This window comes from Polistes dominula, unplaced genomic scaffold (genome assembly GCF_049000335.1).
Source record: "Polistes dominula isolate Pdom_NZ unplaced genomic scaffold, Pdom_raw_medaka contig_22, whole genome shotgun sequence".
Classification (NCBI taxonomy): Eukaryota; Metazoa; Arthropoda; class Insecta; order Hymenoptera; family Vespidae; genus Polistes; species Polistes dominula.
In genome coordinates this window covers 4,987,501-5,013,813 of record NW_028300966.1, presented here as the reverse complement: position 1 = coordinate 5,013,813, position 26,313 = coordinate 4,987,501, and the positions used below count along the sequence as shown (strand labels likewise).

Here is a 26,313-nt window from a genome sequence, read left to right as displayed (position 1 = left end):
TCCAATATTATTTTCTATTAATTTTCCTAATATATTTTATTGTATGTTTTTTTTTTTTAACGTATATGATTATGCTTCAGAATTTGATGAAAAGAACAAAACAAAAATTACATGTAAACGTCTTAGTGATGGCAAACATTATGTTTCAACGTTGATTATATACTTACTTTGTACTATATAACATTATTTGCGATACTTATGTTCATTTTGATACAGTTGTGATTCCCAAACTTTTTCGATTTACCTTTGTCGAGTACAGAATTTTACGTTAAATTCTAACGAATTCTACACTTTGCAAATTATTGAATAATTGTTTGTAAGGTTTAGATAGAAAAAAAAATGAAACGCATTTTAGATTATGGAGAAAAACAAAAACATGTAAGTGAATAATTATGAGTGAAGTATTATAATAATTAATTAGATGGATGGGGCCTGTTGTAGTTGTTGTAAATTTCCTTAAATCGTTAAATTTTATTGGAATACAACTATCCTCATTTTTTTTCACATTGATTTTCGAACGATATGTGTTAGATTTTGTTATTGTAATTATCGAAAATTCAGCTTTGTACAAATAAGAAGTTGAAAATAAAATAAAAATAATGTAATTTTTGTAATATTTCACTGCATACTAGTAAAGAGATCACTATTATTCAGTTTGAGAATCACTGTTTTTTGTTTATAATTATTAGAGAAATAGGGGAGAGAGAAACTTGACTGTTATAATTTGTTATTTCTTTTTACTAACCAAATAACTATTGTATTTTAAATAAAATAAAATGACTTAAACGCAAAGCGCACGATTTTTCGAGTATAATAAATTTTTATAAAAATTTAAAAATAAAAAAAAGAAAATTTCATATTGTAACATAAAAAATTTGAAAATCTATGTTATTCAATCTATTTTTTCAAATAAAATCAATCGATACATTATGCTTAGTTGTATTTTATTACATTTATTTATTTCTTTTGTATCTAATTTTTTTTCTAGGAAATAATTTTTACGTTCTTTTTTACGTGTTCAAGAAAATCACAAATACATAATAATTTGATTGTTAATTGATTTTGCGTTAAATTTTTATTCAATTTTTTATCAATCGAAAGTTTAAAAACGTTTTTAATATTTTCATATAAACGTGTATTATAAATCTGTTATGTCTAATTTTCAATATTTCTTTGGCTTTTTCTTTACGTTGAAACGTTGAAAGAAACGTTGTCTCTATAAAATCTTTTATGAGTTGCTACTATCATCGTCATCGTCACCGTCATGTTTTTCCTCTCGGGGGACATTACTTAACATCAGCCAAAAAGCTGCAATGTTTATTTTCTCTTTCGTACTCACGTAAACGTCACTTGGATCGATTTACGCCAACAACCGAGTGCATTTTTATGCTGCGCTTCCTTTCACGAGTTTAGGAAGACACATCTCTTCCATTTATACGTATATAATATATCAAATATAAGTATAAAATATTATATCATAAATATAAATGTATAATATAGAGAAAGAAAAAAGAAAATCATTTATAAAAATATAATATACATGTATGTATTATACTTCATACTAATAAAGTGTCTTAAATTTAGAAGGTATTGAAAAAAAAAACAAAAAAAATAGGAAAAAACTCTGAGCATAGTTTCAAAGATGGTTTTAACACATTACCCGCCAATCGCCTTTTTTGGGATGCATTTTCAAATTTTTTTCTTTTAATAACTGCAACTTTAGAATGAAATATACTCGTTAAAATCATGAGATCGTACCTCGTGCTTCATGAAAATATTAAAAATTCTCACTATTTTTTTTTTAAATCAATAATTAGTGATATAAAATAATTTTTATATTTAAATAAAAAAAAACAATTATTGCAAAAATAGTTTTATTTGGTTACTATGAATATCATTATACAATTAATTTAATTCTTTTTTTTTTGCATTTTCGTGTTGTGGTGGGTAATGAGTTAAGTAGACTATAATAAAAATTATTAATTCGTTACGTTAATAATATTTATTGTAATATATTTTTTTAAATATTATTTTTATCTAAACATGGATTAAAACGTTTTGATAATAAACGAATAAATTTGTTGAAAAATATAATGGTAGTATCGTTACATCATCGTACATCCAAGTTTTAAGCGAGATCACAAATAATGGGATCTAAAATAAGTGAAAAATCAAAAAAAAATGAAAGGAAGAAAGAAAACAAAGAAAAAAAAGAAAAGAAAAGAAAAGAAAAGAAAAGAAAAGAAAAGAAAAGAAAAAAAAAGAAAAGAAAAGAAAAGAAAATGCATCTTTCTTTTAAAGTTTTCGAGGAACAGATGCATCCTTACGGAATCTATCTCACATGTATTATATATATATATTTTGACGACGTATTCAGTATTTCGTAAAAATTTTCTAAGATATTCACCATTGTTATGTACACGTTTTATTTGAAATACTCGAAAATATGCATTACTCCATTTAACAAACGTTTGAATAATACTACAGTGATATGTAGTAGCGTAGAAATACATTTACATATATTTGTAAATGATTACAGAATGCTTTTGAATAACTGGAAACCTTCGTTTCGTAAAGTTTCGAATTTTCTTTCAAAATGAGAAAAGAAAATCTTGTATAGTAAAATGTTCCTTGCTGCGAACGTGATTTCTTTTAAAAAATGAAATTCCATCGTCGTTTTTGATTAACCTACGTAATAAATTATATGCATAGCATTGAAAATAATGAAGTTAGAAACCTAGCTTATGTTTATTACTATTACCAAATATTTTGTATGAATAATTTTTTTGATCAATCTCTTTTCCTTCTTTCTCTTTTTTTTTTTCTTAATTCTTTTTTCTCCATTCCAACACGAATCATAAAGCAGGTGTCCTCTCGAATCTAATATCAGAAAGAGAGAGATAGAAAGAGATAGAGAACAAAATAAATAAAAGGAATTTTTCTTTTTTATCTTTCTTAATTTTCTCTCAAACCCTTGTGTAAACTCGGCCACCCGAAAATCAACACGATTTTTAAATATTCATTTAATAAAAGTCAATAAGTAATTTGCAAGTTAAAAGAAAACGTTCCTGCTCGGACATTAATTTTCCTTCTTTTCTTATTTTCTTTCTTTCTTTCTTTTTTAAAAAGAGATTTTAAACGAAATAAAAAAATTTTTCTTTTAATTTCGAAACTTAAGTATATTTAACAATTAAGATATTATTATTATTTATCTATAGTTTAGTATCGTTTTCTTTATCTCTCTCTCTCTCTTTCTCTTTCTTAATTGATACCATATTGTTAAAAAATGAAGAAAAATTTATAAAAGTAACATAGAAACGAGCTGCGGAATCTACAACGCATCTTTCTCCCTTTTTTCGAAAGCAATAAGAGCAATTCTACGTGAAAAACCAGAACGGGTTAACTTTTTTGCGAGTTTCAGCTGACATGGCAAGTTTCACGTTCAACGATTTTTCTGCATTTAATATATATATAGATTTATCTTTTAAAGCCGAGATAGAAATTCAATTTTCTTCGTGTAAGTAGAAAAATTCTAAGATCCTTGATTATTTCTTTTTTCTTCAAATTATTTAACTAAATTATTTTTTTTTTTATATCAAGATTTCGAAGAAATCGAAATTTTTCTCAATAGTATTAGTTTCACCGAATAAACGTACGTACCAGTGCTCATATTTATAAATTTTTCAGAAAATTAGAGACTCTTTTAATATTGCAAATATAACATATAAACTCACACACGCATATAGATATCTACGTATGTATCTACGTCAAGCATGACGAGCATTAAAAATTAAATTAGACAAATAAGAAAAATACATGAAAACAAGTAGAAGAAATTGAAGAAAATTTATTAGAAAAAAAAAATAAATAATTGTAAAATAAAAAAAAATATGAAATCAGCGACTATTCAAATATCACATGTACAATATAAATATTATTACGCATTCTCTTGTATAAACGTATATGTATATCTACGAACCGGATGGCACAATGTTATAATTGGTTGACAAGTTAATTATTCTGCTCACGTATAATCGTTGGCGCGTGTCTCGGACATCAATAGTGGCTAGTATAGTTACCTTTGATAGAAAAGCCTCTACTAAATTAGGCAGTGATAGATAAATAAATAGGATAGACAGAGATAGACAGAAAGTCAAGAAAGATAAAGGTAAAAGTTGATACCGAGATAGAGCTTACAATTAGGAATACGCCAAGGAATTAGCCAATAAGAATCCTCCTCGTAAGCTTTGGAACGGATTGCTAGGACATTTCAAGCGAATTAGAGATTGGCATTCAATTACAATGGCTCGTAGCACAACCGATTTGGTAGTTTGTGTGTATGCATATATGTGGATCTTTCAGTAATTATATCTCTCTCACACACACACACCCTTACTCTGTTTCTCTCTGTTTTGCTCACTTACTCACTTACTCACTTACTTACTCACTCTGTTCTCTCAGTTTCACTTACTTCCTCTTACATATTCCTTCATCATTTCGTAAAACGAGAGAAACATACGTTACGTATGTATGCGCTTACATGTACATAAACATGTTAATACATAAGAGAAAATGCTCTTAGCCAACTACTTCTTCCCCACATAATCCGTTTTGTTGACCACAAATCTTCCTTCTCCGTCACTAAATTAAACTCTAATTCACGTCGACAAATCTTTAACGCAATTTTCTTTGTTCATCATTAATTTTTCTTTTTTTTTTCTTTTCTTTTTTTTTTGCCGATTTTATTCGATACTAATAGTTGATTTATTGTATACTAAGTTATTTGTATTCTAGATAATGTATATAATAGTTTGTATTGGTAAGATAATTGTTAGAATAATAATATTGGAGATATATTAAGTATATATTTATGTTAGCTTTTTGTTGTATGTTCAGTTAATTGTAAGCTGTGTATTAATGCGGAGAGAAATTGGAAGATGTGATAAATATTTGTAAAAGATAATGGATCCCTCCTCGAATCTCGTAAAAGGAAGAGTAATAAAAACAATCTACAAAAATACTGTTATTATTAATTTATAGAATAGTATAAATAAGTATTCCTATATATCTTGATTTTCTTATCTTCCGGTTTTGAAAAGTAAAATATAAAATGTGTTTGTGTGCTCACAATTTTTATCATACAAATATGATATTCTATAAAGATTCAATATAAAACTATTAGGTCATTAAATATGAAATTTCTGATTTCGAGATGAAAATAATCTGAGTAATTAGATATTTCATAGTTAATAACCTAATATTATCACAAGCATTCTATTTATATATATAGAAATAGAAATGTGTTTAAATATTTAATATATATTTTATATCAAAATAAATAAAATATTTCTTAAGAAAATTTCTGACATGTTTTGGCTAATTTAAAAATATAATATATTAGATTAGCCCTATTTTTATTATGAAATAATACTAATTTCCACATTATTTTTTGACCAACATATATATAATTATACTAGAAAAACAAAAAAATTTATTATTTTTTAAATAAGAAAAAGAAAATACATTTTTCAAAAAAAAAATCGATTAATTTTATTACGCATTATTTTATATATTATTAAATAATAACACATTTGTTTCGTTTCGAGATAGCCTCGAAATTATAATAAGCAAATAATGTTTAACTTCTGTTGGATAAGATTGTTTATAATTTATGGTTGCAAAAGCTAGGATCGTTTGATTCAGAGAAATTATTATAACTAGTCTGCCATGTTTCGAATTTCCAACAACGTATATATCAACTTTTGTAAACTTAAACTTTAACGATTGACCTCTCTCTCTCTCTCTCTCTCTCTTTCTATCTCTCTCTTTATCTACCCATCTCTCTCTCTCTCTTTCTCTCTCTTTCTCTCTCTCTCTCTCTCTTTCTTGCTTTCGAAAATGCAGTTTAACTTTGAAACATTTCACAAACAAGTTTATGAACACTCGTGAACTAGCAAAGCGCGTATAGCCGATACAACATCATGTCCATTAATAGTGCTCAATTAATTACGTCCCTAGATTTTACCTATTACCGAAAATGTCTTCAAAGAAAATTCGAATTTCCTTACTACAACGATTTCGTTTCGAGTCAATTTCTTTTAATCTTAAAATTATTTAAATTCGAACAGAACCATCATAATATATGTATAATTTTATATATTAATTAGTAGAATAAATATCACTACATTCATCAAAATATTCATATTTACGTTAAAACATTACAGTCTACATATATATTTATAAACAATTGCATATATTTTATTAGGAACCTTATAAAAATTCGCTCAAAGTACAAAAATTATTTACGTTACAATTAAATGAAACATATTTCTTGTAATAAAAACAAAGTTTTATAACGTATCTCAAACTTGTTGTGTGTTTAATATGTGTGTGTGCGTAAATAATACTATATACATTGTATGCGTCTTTAAAATTAATTTATTTAAATTAATCGAAGAGAGAAAGAGATTTCTTATCATTGTAAACGTTAAAGAGAGAAAGAGAAAGAGTAATCGTTTTTAGCTCGCGTGTCTTATCTCTTTCACATCTTACTCGTAAAATATTCTTTAGTTAAGGGCGGTTTTAAAAGAAAGAAAAAAAATAGAAAAAAAACCGTGGTATTTATAGGATAACTAATTTGTATCTACAAAAAAAAAGGAAAAGAGAAGAAAAGAGAAGAGATGAAAAAAAAATATATATATGTAAAAAAAGTACTCACTATCTGATAAATTTGTTCTTCCTCTTTCCGTTTTCAGTATGCGGAACGCGATGAGATAGAAATATTTATAGAGCGGTCTATTTGTTCCTACAAATAAAAAACAAATAAAACAATGTAAAATATATTCTTGGGGGCAATTGAGTTTTCTTTTCTTTTCTTTTTTTTTCTTTTTTTTCCAACAAAAAAATACAACGAAAAGCGCGTTTATTTATCCGACAAATGTTTTCTTCTCTCATACTGTATCGTGTAAATACATGGGGCGCGTATGATATGCTTATAGGGGTAGCTAATTTGTTTCTACGAGAAAATAGGGGAAAAAAAGAGAAAAAGAAAAACCAAATTTAAAAAATTCATACAAATTCATAATAAAAAAATGTTGTTTTTAAATTATTCATTTGATTAATAATTCTTATTCCTTTTATTGTTACAGTATGCGGAGATATTCACGGACAGTTTTACGATCTGATGAAATTATTTGAGGTGGGTGGACCACCCACCACAACGAAGTACCTCTTCCTTGGAGACTACGTCGACAGGGGTTATTTTAGTATCGAGGTGAATACCTTTTTAAGATTATCAATACATCTATACTATTTTATTTTTCTTATTTCATCTATTTATTATCCTTTTTATTTTTTTTATTTTTCGCGCACATTTTTTTATAGATAATATTACACCGTTATAAATGCATGTGTGCGTGTGTTTGTCATTTTTATTGAAAAACAAAACGATCTTTATTTTCAAATTTATCTTACGTTAGAGATTTTTATCTTTTTTTTTTTTTATTTGATTTTATTTCTGGGTTGTATTTTTTTTTTTTTGTTTTTTAATTATGCAGATGTATTCAAAATATGACAGAACTGATTAATCTTTAACATATCTGTATCTTTCTTTCTTTCTCTCTCTCTCTCTCTCTCTCTCTCTCTCTCTTTCTTTTTCTTTCCTTTTTGTTTATTTATTCTTTTTTTTTATTTAGTAAACGTATCAATGATACGACAGAATCGATTAACTGTTCGATATTAATTAACGAGTATTTCCATCTTAATGAGAAAAAGGAAAAACAAAATAATCTCTTTCAGATTTTCGTTTAGCAAACGATTTTCTTCTATTTTGTTTAATTTTCTACAATCTAAATGAATTTAATATAGACGTATCGATAATACGATAGAATCGATTAACCATTTAACGTTAATTAATGAACTTACGATTTCAATTAGAAAGTAAATAATAAAATTAACTTTATCTTAAAAATATTTGTAAAAATAATAATTTTTGGATTTTTATTTAAACCAAAAAAAAAGAAAACAAAAAAAATATAGAAAAATAGTCGGTTCAATGTCAATGAATAACCATAAATATAAAAAAGTAACCAAACAAGAAAATAATAAAAGAAAATAATCTTTAGATGAGAATTGAAGAATATTTAAAAAAAGGAAAAAGAGAATCTTCGAAAGATATTTCTTGTTGGAAAAAAAAAGACAGTGGCATAGTTGCGACAATGTCACAGTCATCGATTAATAGTCTCACAACCATATCTGTTGGCGCCAACGAACACTTTCACGCGTATATTCCTTCTCGAGCGAACGAGCAAAGTTTTCTAACAAGCTTGATTTACGTTAGATATTAACCTTGCTTTTTCTATTTCTCCGGAAGAAATTCTTCAAGATTTTCTTATACGAGTAATAGCAGTAATAGCAGTAATAGTAGTAGTAGTAGTAGTAGTAGTAGTAGTAGTAGTAGTAGTAGTAGTAGTAGTAGTAATAATATAGTAGAAATATTTGTAGCAGTATTTTGGCATCGGTGTATCAACGCGACAACTTGTCCTACTTGCTACTTGTACAATTAATCTTCTAATGTTTTATCTCTAGTTAATTTATTTTCTAATGTGAAAAGATTTTGAAAGATTTAGAAAAATATAGGTAGATAGATAATAGATCAAGATAGAGAGAGGGAGAGATACTGAAATTCAGTGATTCCCAAACATTTTCAATTCTCAACTCCCTTATTGTGAATCCAAATTATTCTAAGGTGTCCTATGTTAAATCCTAACAAGGATTACTTTACGAAATAACTATTAATATTTTTCATAAGTTAGATTTATATAAATAATAAACATTGGAAATCATTAAAGAGTGTAATTTTCAAAGTGGCCCAACTGCATTTATGTTCGAATCGAGATATTGAAGGGTTTGCGTTTCAATGCAATGAAAAATACACGTACAAGATATTAACGAGTTATACTGCTTAAGTGTATCTAAAGGCATTTAATTTATATTTCCTATTAAAATAGTGGCAATTATTAAGTGAATAATATGCCTTTTCTAACCACGAATGGAGTTAGGCCATTTTAAAAATAAACGGCTCATATAGTCGATTCAACAGTTGAACAACATTATGGAAAATTATAATAATTAGTGTTGTGAATATGTATGAGATACTTCTATCGATAATTATTGCGAGATGCATTTGTTTATCGAGGGATGAATGGAAATATGATATAATATATTGAGAATGTTCGACGTACTTTAAATGATTGTTAATTAATTACTATAAATGTGTATTGTAATTTGAAAGAACGGATTAAAAGTTCGTTATAACGTACTCTTCGAAATTCAACGTTTTTCATTGTCTTCTATGAAAGTTGATCAAATTTCTTTTATTGTTTCATGTTTTTATATACATAACTTGCAAAAAAATATATTCTATTTCTTGGGAATATTATTCTCGTTATACGCATGTATACTCTCGTTATCCTTCGAAAAGTCATATAAACAATCAATCAATAGAAGAATTATAACTGACTTTCATAGAGGACAACGATTCAATCTATTGTTAGATTTCGAAAAGAACAGTGCGTCGAATTTGTACTCCGTTTATTTAAACTACAATATACCTTCTTTTTGATTAATTAACAATTGTTTAAAGTACGTTGAATACTTTATTATATTTTATTAATATTTTGGATTTTTTTAACTATAATATATTTTTTTTAACGCTCCTGGTTAGTGATAACTTTGAGTTGAAAATTTTTATCTAATAATATATCAGATAGAAATTGTTCAATATTCGAAGTATATTAATACATATGTCATTTGTAAACAAATATAATATATATTATTTTTGATTTAATGGTGAAATTTATTCTGATACTATAAAAAATTTAAATAATGGTAAAAACAAAAGATTTGCGAGAATATTTCAATAATTTTTAAAAATAATTTAACAAGCCGAACGATTTTAAGGGTTAGTCGATTGATTATTTTTCACATGGTAATGAAATATCAATTTAAATAATTAATTTTTAATTTTCTGCTTTTAATTTTCTTGTTTAATCGTATGAAAATGTATTTGCAAAATGCGTATTTACATTTGTAAGTTTTATTACGATTAAAAGTAACAAAGGAAAACGGTAGAAACGTTTGTTCGATGAATATAAAGTGAAAAAGAGATAAAGATAAAAATAGAAAAAAGAAAAAAAATAAATTACGTAAACGTTAACTTTCAACTTCCATTTTAATTTCTCATTTTTTCTTCCTGTAAAAATACGAATTAATTATTCAGATAAAATGAATTAATCGCAAATTGTGTACTTACATACGTAATTTTAATCATAATTAATATTAATTTAGCAGAAGGTAAGACAATCGTTCGGTGAATAAAGTGAACAAAAGATAAAGATAGAAATAGAAATAGAAAGAGAGAAAGAGAGAGAGAGAGAGAGGGAGAGAAAAAGAGATGAAATCTTTGAGGCTCTTTTACTCCTCCTATTCCTCCTCCTATTCCTCCTCCTACTTCTGCTCCTCCTTACGGGACACTTAATTATCGTCTTCTCTAATTAGCCTTCCACTCGACTAATTACCAATTATCCACCTCTCTTATGTACCTTGCTAAAAGTTAACCAGTAAAAAGAGAAAGAAATAACGATAGTCGTTGTTCTTATGGGGAAAAAAAACGGTCTCTCATTGTCTTCGAACGATTTTTTAACCTCCTACTTCTCATATTCCTCTCACCTAATCTTTATCGTATTCTCATCGACGTTATATCCGATAATCATCTTAAGAGGTTTTTTCTTTCCTTATATCGAAATGTAGATAATTTACATTTCAACTATCTATACGCTGCTGATTCACATAGCTTGCACATCTCGGATAACTTTTAAATTAAGTGCTTAATGAAAAGTCGGTTAATACTAAAATTGCATAGTTTCAAGAAAAAAGTCCTATAACAATAACGTTGTAACATTTTTATTAATTTTTTTTCTTATATATCCACTATTTTTCAATATTTTGAAGGTAAATAACTTTATTCCTTTAAATGGTATAAAAATGTATTTTTCTTATATATATATTTACATAACTATATTTCTCATATACCATTTACTATTACTCTTTCTACCATTTATTCTTTTATACCTTTATTATTACTTTATAATATACATATATTAATACGTTACAATATTATATATTAATATATGTATAATTATTATAATATTATTATTAATATTTAATATTTATGTAAATAGAAAAAATAACAAATTTTAAGTAGAAAAAATAAAAAAGTATTAATCAGTGTTTATGTAAAATCTAATGATCAATGAGTAATTTACTTAACGAAAGGACAAAGTTCGTTTGAAAAGAAAAAAAGTAAACATAGAGAGAGAGGGAGAGAGAGAGAGAGAGAGAAAGAGAGAGAAAGAGAGACAAAGAAAGAGAGAGAAGAATACGAATTGTTGGAACCAAAGTGTGTCTTTCTGATCAGTTTTAGAAACCTGTCTCGAATGGTTTCTCCCTTTCGTTCACTCGTTTACCTTTATCCAAGATTTGAGCGTTGTTAGTCGATTAAATTGATCCTTGACCTTTCGACTAATGTGAGACGAAAAAAACTCGTTTGAGTAAAAATTGTAGAACGGACCGTGTAACCGATCCAAAGTGTTCTTTGAACATTTTCCTTACTCGTACTCTCATCTTTTTCTCGAGAAAATAGTCGGATTATTAACTCTTTAAAAGTGTCCATACAAAAATATGGTTATAATCCAGTTAGTATACATTTTTTTGTTCGTCAGTCAAAATTTGATTTTCCTTTATTCACAAAACAAATTCCATTTATAGATTTCGGAAGTGAAAACTATTTTAGAATCGGTGTGATTTAAAACTGGAAAGAATGAAAAATATGGAACGAAACGGTCATGTCACTAAAAGAGAAAAAGAGACAAACATATATGTAGGAGATTTTTAAGCGTAGAAGAATAAACATAGATAAGCGGGTAGGCGACGAAAGAATAAAGGACAAACGAACCGATAGTCGAAATAAAGAAAGACGGTGTCTGGTCTGTTTTTTGTAAGTTGTGTAAGTTGTGTGTGTAAGTCTGTGTGAGTTAGAAGGTTCTCGAGCGATATCGATGCTTTGTTTATTGCATCGGACTGAACGTTTGGAAAATTCGAGAACGATACGGATGGATATAAAGGGACGGGGATTTAGTTGAAGAGTAGTCGTAGACAGTGGTAGTCGTAGTCTTGAACGTAAGTCGTCATCGGTCGTTATAAGTTGTCATCAGTCGTTATTCAGTTGTAAAAGTGCAGTTGCTTATTTCAGTTATTATCATAAGATTGTGAAGCTCTATTGTACTTTTTCTAATACCTATTTTAAATATATCTTATCAGTAGGATTAAACCGGGTTTATGTTAATACTTTACCGACTGCTAGGGTTCCAACAGCATATGCACGTCTGATCGACAGTTCAGCCGCAGATTCTACTAACAAATTTTAATTGGATGTTAAATAAGATTCTAATAACAAATTACTGTTTATTTAATGATAATGACTCTTTATCGCAATGTCAACCGATAACTAAAAGCTGATTAATAAATTTTTGTTCAATAAACGTTGACAAAAAAAAGCCTATTAATAGGCTACCGGTCGTTAAAGTGTTCGCCTCGCACCTCTAACCCAAACCACGAATTCCTACATAAATACACTTATAGGATTGAGCCTGCGAGAGAATGAAATAGAAGTATAACTATACAGTTTTTCCTATTCTCGGTCTCCTCTTTGTGTAGTGCTCCGTAGTCCCCACTCCTGGCTACTAAACGTTGTATATGTGTGTGTTTGTGTGCGACTGCATACTACGAAACGTAGACTCATATCATCTTGATACTAAACCTGCCTAGTGGCAGGTAAAAATATAAAGTTAGTTCTTCGACTGGCCGCTAGGCTATCCACGTTTCTCACGAGCAAAGCTGTTTCATAGTCGGTACATAAGATTCCAGCATTAGAAAAATTTAAGATCCTTTTTTACAGGATGATATTTGTAATACGTATATCACCAAATCTTCTCAGCGTAAGGCTGAGTCGATGTAACTTCTTTAAAAAGTTGTAGCTCTTTCTTGTTAGAATAACAACGATTCAGAATGTTATTTGTAAAATGATAGGTTGTTCGCACCTTTTACTTAATAAAGGGGAGTTAGAAGAAGTGGAGCTTTCACAGTAAATATTAAACGAACATTTAAAATTAAATACATTTTTAACCCTTAACGCTCCAAGTGTGCCTCTCAGGCGCCATCGATTTTCGGCGTTCTGCTTCAAATATATCGTTAGGTCATTATAGATAATTATTACGAATCAGAAATTATACTCCTCAGTCATTAACAAGCGTGTCACCGTAGTATTTAAAATCAAAATTAACACGACAATTTAGTATTCCAAATCTGACACTTAACCATTTGACCTATTATGACGTATACCATACGTCGTGATGTTTCTGTCCCAAAATTGAAAGCGACGTATACTATACGTCCTACCAATACGCTGAGGCGTTGCTTGAGGGGTAACACCACTTTAAAATTTTCAAAAAATCGATTTTTTTTTTTAGCTTAAAGTGTACTTTAGATGTCTAAAAACAATATGGACTTGGTCCCGAAACAAAAAAAGATTTTAAACATGTCAAAATCTTGGTTTTTAAGCGCTTCGAAGCGCTTCGAAGCGAAGCGAAGTGTGAGAATGGGACATTGTAGCGCTGGTTAAAGCGTAGCGCAAGGCACCGCCACCTTGAAGTTAGCGTGTAGGTCAAATGGTTAAAATTTTGAAAGTCGAAGTATGATAGTTAATTAAAATTCGGAGCGTTAAGGGTTAATAATTAATAGTATAGAAATCGAATGGAGAATAGTTCATAACGTAGAAGTACACTGACTGTAAAACAAACCGGACATCATTGACGTCGTAAATTCATTTCGATTAAGATGGGCAGTTCACGTGACGCGCATGGGGGTGGATCGAACAGAAAAAGACTACTGGGTAGACTGAGACGTAGATGGCAGGATAATATTAGGAGAGATCTTAAGGAAATAGGCTACAAAGATCGCGAATAGAGGGGTCGCGCTCACGGATGGGATATTGGCGGGATTTAGTATTTGCGGCAATGAACTTTCAAGTTCCTAATGCTAATTAATATTTATAATAATAATATTATTGAATTGTAATGTGTTTCTTTTACAACGACTTTGGAAGAGAAAAGTTTGTGAGAATCCTTGTGATTCAAAACTCGATGAAATGAAAAAATACGACCAAAATTGTTCTTTGTCAAGCATCTAAGCAGTGGTTCCCAAATTTTCTTAAAATTTTGCTATTGTACTTATGTATACACACATGGCCTTTTTTTCCTTCTTATAATGCACACCCGGCACACATAGTTCTGGTTTCAACCTGCGATCGTGCGATCGTGTCAATCGCCCCCTGGACTACTTCATCCCTCACTTTGGGGACCACTGATTTAAAGGAATTAGTTGCAACAAAAACAATATATATTATAATACAATAATAACAATATAATAATAATAGTTGTGTTAACCTATGATAAAGATATCTCAAATTCGCAGAAAAACTATCATATACCAGAGTTTCACGAAAGGATATATTATATTCATTTCAGTTAGGACAAGGTATCTTTCCGTCCACAAATATTTTAGGATTTTTGTTTTTATCTATGACTATCGTATTCGGCATTCCATCTTGATTGCTAGAATTTGGAGAGTGGTAGTGTTTGTCAACTACCCACACCGCAAGATCATACCGGTGCCCTTTGTTATATATGGTAACAATATTATAATAAATAAAGCCTATATTTATCTTACTTCTGATACTGTGCATTCGTCTCTTTCTCTCGAAGCTTGGTTTTTAGAAGGTTTCATTTCTATCATGTGTGATCTCCACACATTATATTTTTTAGGAATAAATATTTTTTTCTTTGTTTCTACAATATGTTATACTATTTTTATTGGAAATATAATTGAAAGTATGTATGTGTGTGATGTATTTTTTTTTATAGAATGTGTCATATTTCTGCTATTTAAAAATGTTTCCATTTTATTAAAAAGTTAGTATTAAATTATTTATTATGCAAATATTATAATTAAAAATTATGAATTACATAGAATATAATAATTATATTGCTTGCAATATTTTACAAAGAAGATGATTAGAAGATACCTCAGGGAGAAAGAATTAGGCAACACTGAGAATTAGAAGCATTATTATATTATAGCAACATTAGAAGTAGCTGATAAATTCATTTTTTTTTTAATTACAATAATTATTATTTGTTCTTCTTATAAATGTTGAATGTTTTACACGTATCGTAAAGCGACCAAGTCGATTCACTCGAAAAATATTATCTCCATGTACAGTGACGCCCCAGGAATCAACTGCGCGGCTACTGCAATTATAAATAGGAGGATAATTACCGTTGTTTGGGATTTGGGATTCATACTGGTATCATGGATCTTCGCGTTAGTTTCACTTTCGAACTATGTAAGCATATTCACAATTGTGCTACCGTGTTTATCGAATAATCTTAAATGAGAGAAAAAAACATTTTCTTATAAAAATTAAATTAAATTATATTATAATTCTTAAAAAAAAAAAGAAAAAATACATATTGTGAGAACGAGCTCCTGTATTTCTAAATTTTGTCCATTCTAAGCGGTAGCCGTAGATAGCCATGTGGTCTATATCCTTAGCCTATGAAAATTTAACAGGCCTAGACCAAAACCCACGATCGAGTTCAGTCAGTTTTGGGTTATTTGCTGTTTATGGCTAAAAGACCGTATATGTTACTCGGGGAATAGCGCAATTCGCAGTGTTCGTTATTCTCCCTTAACAGATTGAATGCCACGGGATTTTTACCGGGATTGTCCATAGCGCTACGATGTGGAATACGCCGGTCACGGCCATATGGCCGGTGGCCCCCATGGCGTCACAGCTAAGTTAAGTGCCGATCACCGGTGACCCCCGTGACACTCAACCTCTTAAACATAACAAAACTACGCAAAAATAAAAAAATAAAAACATGGCAGCACTCAATTAAGTGTTACCCAATTTTTTCTTGCGTATTTGACAAGAAAATGCAATAAAAATTTATTTTTAATAGTTGTAGTTTTTGTATCGCAGAACTGAAAGTTACATCACTCACCAGCTTAAAAACCACCCCATTTAGTTAATAATTTACATAAAAAATACATTATTTATTTAGATTTGTTTTGTCTTCTTCAAAATAATTCCCTCCTACTGCATTGTACAACAAATATTTTAATATTTACGGAAGAAATGACAGGAAACTTGTGTTTCACATTTTGAATACAATCGTAATAATTTAAAAAAATTTCTGTACGAAAAGTTTGTTATTTTATATATATATATACATTTTTTTTCTTCTTTTTTTTTAATAGTTATCAAAAATTAAAATTCTTAAGTCAGCTATAAAATATTTTTAGTGATAGTATTAAAAAAATGTAATTAAATTTTTATCTAATTTTTGAAACTATTATTTTTTGTTTATGTTCTTACTGCAAAATTACAAACTTGAGAAAATTATTCAAAATGGGAACAGTTAATTTTTAAAAGTTACTTTTAAACTATTAAAGTACTATTAAAGTATTTATATATGTAAATACATCAAAGATTTTTTGAATTAAAAACATTCTAACCGTTGGATATTTTTGCTGAACAATTCATATTATAAATAGACTTTATAACAAAAAATCGTACATATATGTGTATATATGTCATTCTCTATCTCTCTCTATTTTTCCTGTCTCTTTCTATTATTTTATGAGATTATCCTTATCCTGTCGTATAAAAAAAAAACCATCGAATTTTTTTTTAATTTTATATCACTATAGAGCATCCAATCATTCTGCTACGAAAAGGGAGAAATTAAAAAAAAATCCCATATAAATACAATCGCGTTGGATGGAATCAACCGATATTGTAAATCGTTTCTAAAATAATGTTCGATCATTGAGATATATATTCATCTTCTCTTTCTTTCCTTTCTTTTCTTTTATGCTTTGGTACCTTTGTCAATAGTAATGCTATTTTCGGGTCATCCCTGTAACATCTAGAATACGCTACAAAGAAAAAGACTAGAGTTTGCTTCTCGTTTCCAGAAGACATAATCCTCAAGTCTCGATCTATGTGAGTACTATACTATAGTATACAAGAGGAATAGAAACGGACAGAATGTGTATATACATAGAATTTGCTAAAAAGAGAGAGAAAGAGAGAGAGAGGGAGAGGGAGAGGGAGAAAAAGATAGACAAACATATATCATTAAATGTTTATAATAAAGACAAAGAGAAAGAGAATGAGACAGACGTGTAACATAGAATGTGTTATAGTAAGAGAAATATAAAATGTGAGATAAAGAGTATGAGAGAAAGAGATTTAAAAGGAAAGTTTATACGTGTTAGAAAGAGAAAAGTATACACTTACAAACACATATATGTATATATGTGTATGTAGATATGAGCACATATATACTTATATGTGTTTGTAAGTGTATATAAGAAAGATGCAAAACGTAGAATATGTGAGGGAGACAAAAAGAAAGAGACGTAACATAAAATTTGGAAGAGAGAACACAAAAAGGAACACAATATAGAATGTGTAAGACTAAACGAGAAAGACGCATAACATAAAATGCGATAAAAAGAATAAAAAAAAATAAAGTATTTGAGATAAAGAAAAAAAGAGAGGAAAAGAGGAAGGGAAAGGATTTTATGTATATTCGAGAAAGAAAATATATATATAATACTGTTACTTTGTAAAATTCGTTAATTCGTGAAATAATATATAGTTACGTACTTCCTCAAATAATTTTTAAATAATATATAAATTTAAAGTAAACGAGAGTTAGTTAAAACATAAGATAATTAAATTTAATTTCAAAATATATAGAAAATTAAAACATATTTCGTTTCAATACTTGCATATACTACTTCGTTATAGAATCAGGGATAGAAAATATGTACATCTACGTTTTTATAGTCTTCCATGCGAAAATGATCTAATCTCGAAATAGAATTTCTCTATCGATATAAAGGATTAAACTAGATTTCCTTTGAAAACCGTAAAAATAAAAATGAAATAGACTTGTACAATAAGTCCTCCAAGTATTAATCCGTTAATATCTTTTTTTATTCTTTGAAAATAAGATTTTATATTAGTCTTGTTTGTTTTATCGATTCTCATAATTTAACTATTTGTCTATTTATGAATTCATATATAACATAATTAAAGCATGCAATTCTGGATTATTATGTTATACTTTAACAGGTTAATATTAACGATAACGCGCATATAAATAATTACAGAAAATAAAAAAAGAAAGGATATATTATGTAACATAAAATACAATAGAAAGAGAAACAAGTGAAATAACGTATTTGAGACGAAAAGAAAGGAAAACGACAGAAAGTGATAGAAAGAGATAGAAAAAGAGAGAGAGAGAATAAAGTCGATCTTTCCACAAGATCGATATTCTATCTGCAATATGCTTGAACGATTTCTCCTGAGACCAAAATGCTGTCTCTCTCTCTCTCTCTCTCTGTATTCCCCACCCATGTTCGTTCTCTACTCTAACGCTCCTTCTCCCTTTTTCTTCCCTCCCACCTACACCCACTTACGCTTACTATGTACTTACGTGTGCAAGCTAAAATCTCATCGTTCTCCTATCTTGCGACACGAAGACTATCGAAAACCTATGAAGAGAATTCGGTTGATTCGTAGGATGAGTTTACTAGATGGAAGTAATATATATATATATATATATTGATATAGATATAGATAGAATTGTTAGTCGGATTCTAACGCTTGGCAACCATTGCTACCTTCGAAATTGACCGAACGAAAATCGTTTGATCGTGTTCTTCCCCGTCTCTTTATCTTCTCTTTTTTTTTAGTTTTCTTTTTTTTTAGTTTTTCATCCATTTAAGTTTCCCTAGGTGATTATTTTTCTTGCAATTAACGTGAAAACCAATTTAACTGATTCCGTTTATACAGTCTGGGAGGAGTAGGAGGTTAAAATAGTTTTATCATTGGGGAAGGATAGTCTAAAAAAGGTTTTTATTTAGGTTATTTCGTATATTTTTTTTCTTTTTATCTTGAACTTCTTTTTAATTAACTTTGACGCGTCGTTTTTGATTTATGTATATGTGAATTCGTTGAATTTTCCTTTTTTTTTGTTTGTTTTAATTTACAATTTAAAATGCTTTTTTTTTCTTTTTTCTTTTTATATAATATATACATTTTGTTTTATAAAGACGAGTAAAAATATGATGATTGTAAAATAATTTAAAGAGTTGGGAAAGCTTTCCTACTCATTAGGTTATTAAGAATCGTTAATAATTTATTTTTTAATACTTCAATATAGTATTTTATATAGATTAAGTTAATTATTTATCTTTAATATTTTCTCCTCATAAAGTACGTATTAATAATTATGCTAAATATTAGGTAATTCAAGGAAAAGAAAATAAACGGTCCAAATTGTATATAAAAAAGTAAAAACCAAAAGTGAACAATAGATGATATTAAAATTCAATTTATCCTTTTAGAAACTTTTTAGGCTAATAAAATCGAGCTTTTAAAGGCAGAAGAAGATTGCAAGCTTGAAAAGTCTTAGAGGGGAAAAAAGTAATTGATATTTAAGATCACCCAAAAACTTATGACCCATGCTTCCATGAGCGCATACTATCGATTTAATTTATAAGAAGAAAATCTGATAAAGCGTAATCCTCGCGTAACGTTTTAAAAGTCACTTTGTTACGGTTAAAGGGCATAAAAAGAAAAGTATGATACGTTACTTTCGATAATTTGGATAATTTATGTTGCCGTTATCGTACCATTAGCTGATACACAAAGTATACTGCGACAGAATATAATCCGATAATAGAAAAAGAGTGAATGAGAGTGACAGTGAGAGAGAGAGAGAAAAAGAAAAATTTATCTTGGAAAAAGAGTTTGAAAGATGTTGGTAAAGACAGAAAAGAGTTTGGTATTCCTTCGGGAAGTAGCGAGGTCATGCGATAATTGAACAAATTTCAAACTAAATCTCAAGAAACACGAAGACCAGAGATAAGAAGAAGAAACGAGAGAGATAGAGACAGAGAATAAGAGAGAGATGAGAATATGTTGCTATAATAATTATAGAACATTAAAGGGAAAGATTGTTTTTCGCTTGATTGATTTTTCAAAGGAACATTTATAAAGGGTTTCCCATGCAAACGAATAACAAGGACGTAGTTTCTTTGAAAGATAATTAGCTTCAATCGAGTTTTTGTATAATTACTAAGAACCTAAGGAATAATAATGGTAAGCAAAATTAAATATACATGGCTTTGAATTAATAAAAAACTATTATATAAAGTAACCCCTTCTTATAGTGGTCGCATTTCAAAAAAAAATATTATGTATTTTTAAATAATTGCATAACATTTTTTTTAAGGGATAAGAAGGTTATAATTGGATTTTATTATTCTTGTCAAAATATCCAAGTGATACTAAGTTTGTCCAAGATAAATGCATCTTTTCTTTTTTTAATTTTTTTTTTTTTAATATCATATTTTGGATAATTTAAAGACGAATAAAAAAGGAATGAAAGAAGTTTATTTCTTAATCAAAATTTTATTGTAATTTATTACAATTTTTTTTTTTACAAATTATTTTAGATAGTAGTTCTTATTGATTCATTTTATAAATATGTGTATGTAAATGCGATATTAAAGTGCATTTGTTTAATATGAAATATAGGATGAAAGAGAAAAATTGTAAAATATTTGGCATTGCGAACAATCTCTTCGAAATTCAAAGACTATATATATATAAGTATTGTATATACATATATGTGGAATTGCACGTCTCGCCAGTAGCAAAAGACATAAAGCACTGTCGTCTTGCCAAGACAATAAATTAGATGTAAGTTGAAGTATTATGCATCCCGCCTTTACCTACTTACATATCTATATACTTAAGTATATACATCTATAGTTATGTATCTACCTACTCTTGTAACGCGAACTAGATGATGAAATTCGTGTCGTCGGTCGTTAGCACGAATACTTATCTTTTTCAAATAATATTATATATACAGGGTGGGGCAATATCTCTGTCTAGTTAGAATATTGTCGTTGTTTATAACAATATGAAAAATTTTATATACGCAACTTACACGGCATGATGAGGGGCATTTTTTGGCTTGAACGTTTTTTGCGTGGGTGGAGGTATAGAGGAGATTTCAAGGTCATCTGTATTTTTTTAAATGAATATTATATTTTTTTAATGGGGTGTGATGGCAAATGTTGAGACGAATTCAACGAGCTATTATTCAAGGTAATGCGAGGTCAAATATGGTAGAAAATAAAGTTTCTTATATTACAGAAGATGTTCGAAGTGGTGACCGTTAACGTCAATGCAAAGTTATAATCTTCGTATTGCTGCATAGCGTACATGTTTTATCATTTCTAAACTTATGCTATTACATGTTGCAACTATCAATTGGGGACTTTATTAGAAAATGTACCAATAAACGTTCGCCAAATGATGTGGTTACAGCACGACAAATGTCCAGCACATTATGCGCGGTGTGTAAGAGAATGAATGAATGAACTTTACCCAAATAAATGGATAGGACGTGGAGGAGTAGTTTCTTGGCCAGCTTGCTCTCCTGATTTAACCCCACTAGATTTTTTTCTATGGGGAACATTGCGGTTTACCAAGAAGCACCCACTACACCAGAAAACATGAAAGAAAGAATAGTTGCAACATGTAATAGCATAAGTTTAGAAATGATGAAACATGTACGCGATGCAGCAAGACAATGGTAGAGATAACCATTAATGGTTGTTTATTAAAAACCGTTGATGGTTACCATGGAGAGGACCGTTGACGGTGACAATTGAAAACGGTGAGAGACCGAGCTTTTTCCGATTTGGCCCCACTTCCACCCACCTCCGGTGGATGCTGGAGGCCAATAAGATTAATAAGTTCCCTATCCCTCTCCAAAAGGGCGTACGTTACTTTTTGTATAAATACGTGTAGATAAGTTAAGCTCTCGTGTTCTCTGATTCTCTGTCTGATAAGTTAGTAATCTCCGTGTCTGTAAGTAAATCTGCGTCTGTAATTCTTTGTACATTTGTATCAGTTACATGTTATTTTTCAGTGCGTATTATTATTATTATTTACTTTAATATTATATTCTTGTTATTATATTATATTATATTACATTTATCATCATCTTATTTCTTTTTTTCTCTTTTTCTATAACAACCCACAATATATTATAAATAACAATAAAAATATTATATTACATTTTTATTTCATTTATCTTATATTATGATTAATTGCATAAGTTTAAGTTTCTGTTGTATTTTGACAAAAATTATGTTCAAAATCTTCTTAAAAACCACCATAAGTCGACATAATTTCCCATACCAAATTGTAGATTTTTTTTCTTCGTCTCTATTCTTCTCACTCTCCCTCTTTCTTTTTTTTTTGCATCGTGCGAGCTTATTCGCTGAGAAACAAGAAAGCCATTTAATGCAATGGAGTCGTAACTATGCAAAACTTCCTTTTCATTTTCCTTTCTCTACCCTTTCCATCTCTACGCTAACGAATCGTTCCATTTGTATTTCCTTAAGCTTCTAACCAACTAACCAATTCGCCCTTTTGTGCCCCCCCTCCCTTTCCTTACCTTTCTTACCCATTTTGTTCTTTATCTTTGATTTAATTCGTTTATAAAATTAAATGGGGAAAAGGAGGGACATGGAGGTGGTGATGGTGGTTTTGGTGGTGGGGAAGGGAAGGGGGCAGAAACGTATTCCTCAAGAGATTCTTAATCGTCTGAATTGAGTAATTTTTTATGCCACTTTTAAAATATGTATTTATTCATTTTCTTATAACACAGTTTTAAAGTTAAACTTTCTTGTATATACAAGAAAGGAGGGTAGGAGGATATTTCTCTTATTTGAAATCGCTAACTGTAACATGTAAATGTAGCATATAATTTTTGTCTTAAGAAAAAAAGAAGAAAACGAACAAATAGAAAAAAAACGAAACACAAGAAAATAGTATAAATCAGAGTGTCGGTAATTTAAAATAATGTAAATAATTTATGAAATTTAGAAAAAATATTATTTTATATTAAGATTAGAATAAAGATTTTGCTTAAAATCAAATCAATAACATATATTGTCATTTAAAAAATATGAATATACTAAAATATAAAAATAAAATTTTTACATGCATCTATTAATATAATATAACATAACATATTCATTAAGTAATAAACAAAATATTTGAAGCATATATAATGTTTATGTATATGTGGATTAGTTAAAAAGTTTTAAGCCTTACGTAATAATCATTTTATCTTTGATGAAGTTCACTTTTATTTTTTGACATAGTCTCTCCAAACTTTTTAGAAAAAAATAAATTCAAGACATTTTAGCCTATTTTTGCATATATATTAGGGTGGGTCAAAAAAATCAATTATTTTTTTTTACAAATGCCACGGAAAAATGGGTTGCTAGACACTTAAAAAAAGTTCTCATCAAATATGAGCTCTTAATTTTAATAGGAAGATCCTCCGCATCGCAGTTTTTTATTTTTTTCTCAGTCCAATAGAATAAAATTCATACCTCATCATTAATTGATTGTACAGAAAAATGTTTTGAAGAATTTTGTAGGAAATTTAATACTCTACAAAAAAGGTGTCTTATATTTTTTCCGTAAACCTCACCATTTGAATGATGAAAATGGTGTCTTATGTTTTGGCGATTAAAAAATATTCATCATTTTTATAGAGCAGTTAATTTCCTACAAAAATTTGTATTGAGCATTTTATAATAGTTATTTATTGTCGAGTTATAAAATTCATAAACAAAAATGAAATTTGTCTTAAAATAATCAAAATTAAATCTTCCATATCATTCAAATGGTGAGGTTTACGGAAAAAATATAAGATACCTTTTTTGTAGAGTATTAAATTTCCTACAAAATTCTTCAAAAACATTTTTCTGTACAATCACTTAATGATGAGGTATGAATTTTATTCTATTGGACTGAGAAAAAAATAAAAAACTGCGATGTGGAGGATCTTCCTATTAAAATTAAGAGCTCATATTTGGTGAGAGTTTTTTTAAGGTGTCTAGCAACCCATTTTTCCGTGGCACTTGTAAAAAAAAATGACTGATTTTTTTGACCCACCCATATATATATATATATATATATATATTACAAATTATAAGCAAAAAGTAGACTTAATAACAATTTAATATATATTTCATATATTATACAGGTTGTCCCATATAGCTCTTTTCACGATTTTCCAAGTATTTGCGATGAGCTGACAAAAAAATACTTTAAATACTTAAAAAAAAAGTTGATTTATTTTCGATTGACTATACATTGCAATAAAAAAAAATTTTGAAATAAAATTTTTTTTTAATGTTTTTTAAGGTTACATTTATTGTTTTTAAATGACACCCTATATTTTTGACCTTACAGTATTATAGCTCTTATGAATACGAATTCAACGTACTAATATACCTAGTATATATATACAAAACATAATATTAATAAAATTTCAATAATTATTATAATGTACGTAAGTTGAAAATCGAAAATGAAGTTCCATAGGGTAATTATCGTTAGCGTGACCAACACAATAACGAATATATGATTTCTCTCCGGGTACGGTATTGTGGTATTGTCCGGGTTACATACGTAGGCACGCATGCCATATGCTTTCAACGATCGCTACCTAATCTTGATGGAGTATGTTCTTCGTGGTAACATATATGTATGTTTGCGAGTTTATATGCGTGCTTGCGTGCATGTGTGTGTATGTGTTATGTGTGTCCACACGCATGCACGTCTGCACTTCTTGCATTAATATCCACGACACCACTCCAACGACGTTGGTTCGAGCTCGTATCGCTGGCGTACACATTGCGATGAATAAAAGATGGGCCGCATTTCGTATCGATTCTCTCGACGAGTACAGTCAACTTTTCGCACGATCCTCTTGTCTATACTAACCTTCATATATATATATATATATATATATATATATATATATATATATATATATATATATATATATATATATTAATATTTCTACTAAACAAAAATATATTTATATAATGTACTGACTAGTTTATCTAACGTAATGGGATACAACAAATATGTGAAATTAAAAATAATATAACAATTTTATTATTTTATCTATCTATAATATAAAAGAATATTTTTTATATTTTAGGAATTTTTTATAATAATTCCTTGGCTTCGAAAGATAAAAGAAAATATATATTTGTCCAAATTAATTTTATAACTCGTTTTCATTTGTAATTCGTTACCATTTTTCAATTTGCCGGTAATGGCATTGTTAAATTATAATAGTTTCATTGTAGTGGTAAAAGAATTATAACTTTGTCGATGTGATCTATTAAATCGTGATGTAAGAGTGTTAAGAAAAAGTTCTTGGTTTGAAAAAGAATGAAAAAAAAAAAATGAATTCTTAAATCTTTTTCATATTTTCAACCATTTTTCTATTTTACTATTTGTCGCTGATTATATCATTAATTAAGCTTAGCAAAATAAGAAACATAGTAAAAAAGTATAACAAGTTTGTTCTAAGAGTCGTCAGAATTTCAATCTAAATTGTTTGCCTTAGAAAATAAGTAAGAAAATAAAATCACACAGAGAATAAAAGAAACTAGAACGATTGTAAGTTAATCCGAGTTTTAATTTCTATCCAGATTGAAATTCACAAAGCTGCAGCCCCCTCCCTTAACCCCACATATCCTTTTTCTTTTTTCTTTTTACTTTTTAATTGCACCCCGATAATAATTCAAATTCAAAAGAATAATTTTATTTATAATATTAAATTCTCTGACGCGTTTAATAACAAATAGAATATTCTTCGTGATTTTTCGCATTACGTGTAACCTATCTACCACCCACCTACTCCAGTTTTGTAATTTTGGCACGATTGCTGAACTGGTTTCCTACATGTGTGTACCATTTGCATTGATTTTCATGCAACGTATGCACATATAGAGATATATATATCTTCGCTCCGACGTAACGAAAAATGAACTCGACTGTGTATACTCGTGAGAATCTGTGTGTTTCTCCCTCTCCCTCCCTCTCTCTCTCTCTCTCTCTCACTTTTTCTCTTTTTTACCCATTTTTCTTTTTCTTTTTATTTGTGTTCGAAAGCTTGGAAATCGGGCTACGCATAACAGAAAGAGAAAGAGGAG

At 28.6% G+C, this 26,313-nt stretch overlaps 1 protein-coding gene across 5 annotated transcripts in view; it reads left to right on the top strand.

The window, feature by feature from the left end:
* LOC107071716 (serine/threonine-protein phosphatase 2B catalytic subunit 3) overlaps positions 1-26,313 on the top strand; it is a 303,766-nt gene that overhangs the window by 110,614 nt on the left and 166,839 nt on the right. For all 5 annotated transcript variants that reach the window (XM_015330944.2, XM_015330943.2, XM_015330940.2 and 2 more), the window contains exon 3: positions 7,149-7,273. In XM_015330944.2, coding sequence (XP_015186430.1) covers positions 7,149-7,273 — 125 coding nt within the window. The remainder of the gene's footprint in view (positions 1-7,148; positions 7,274-26,313) is intronic.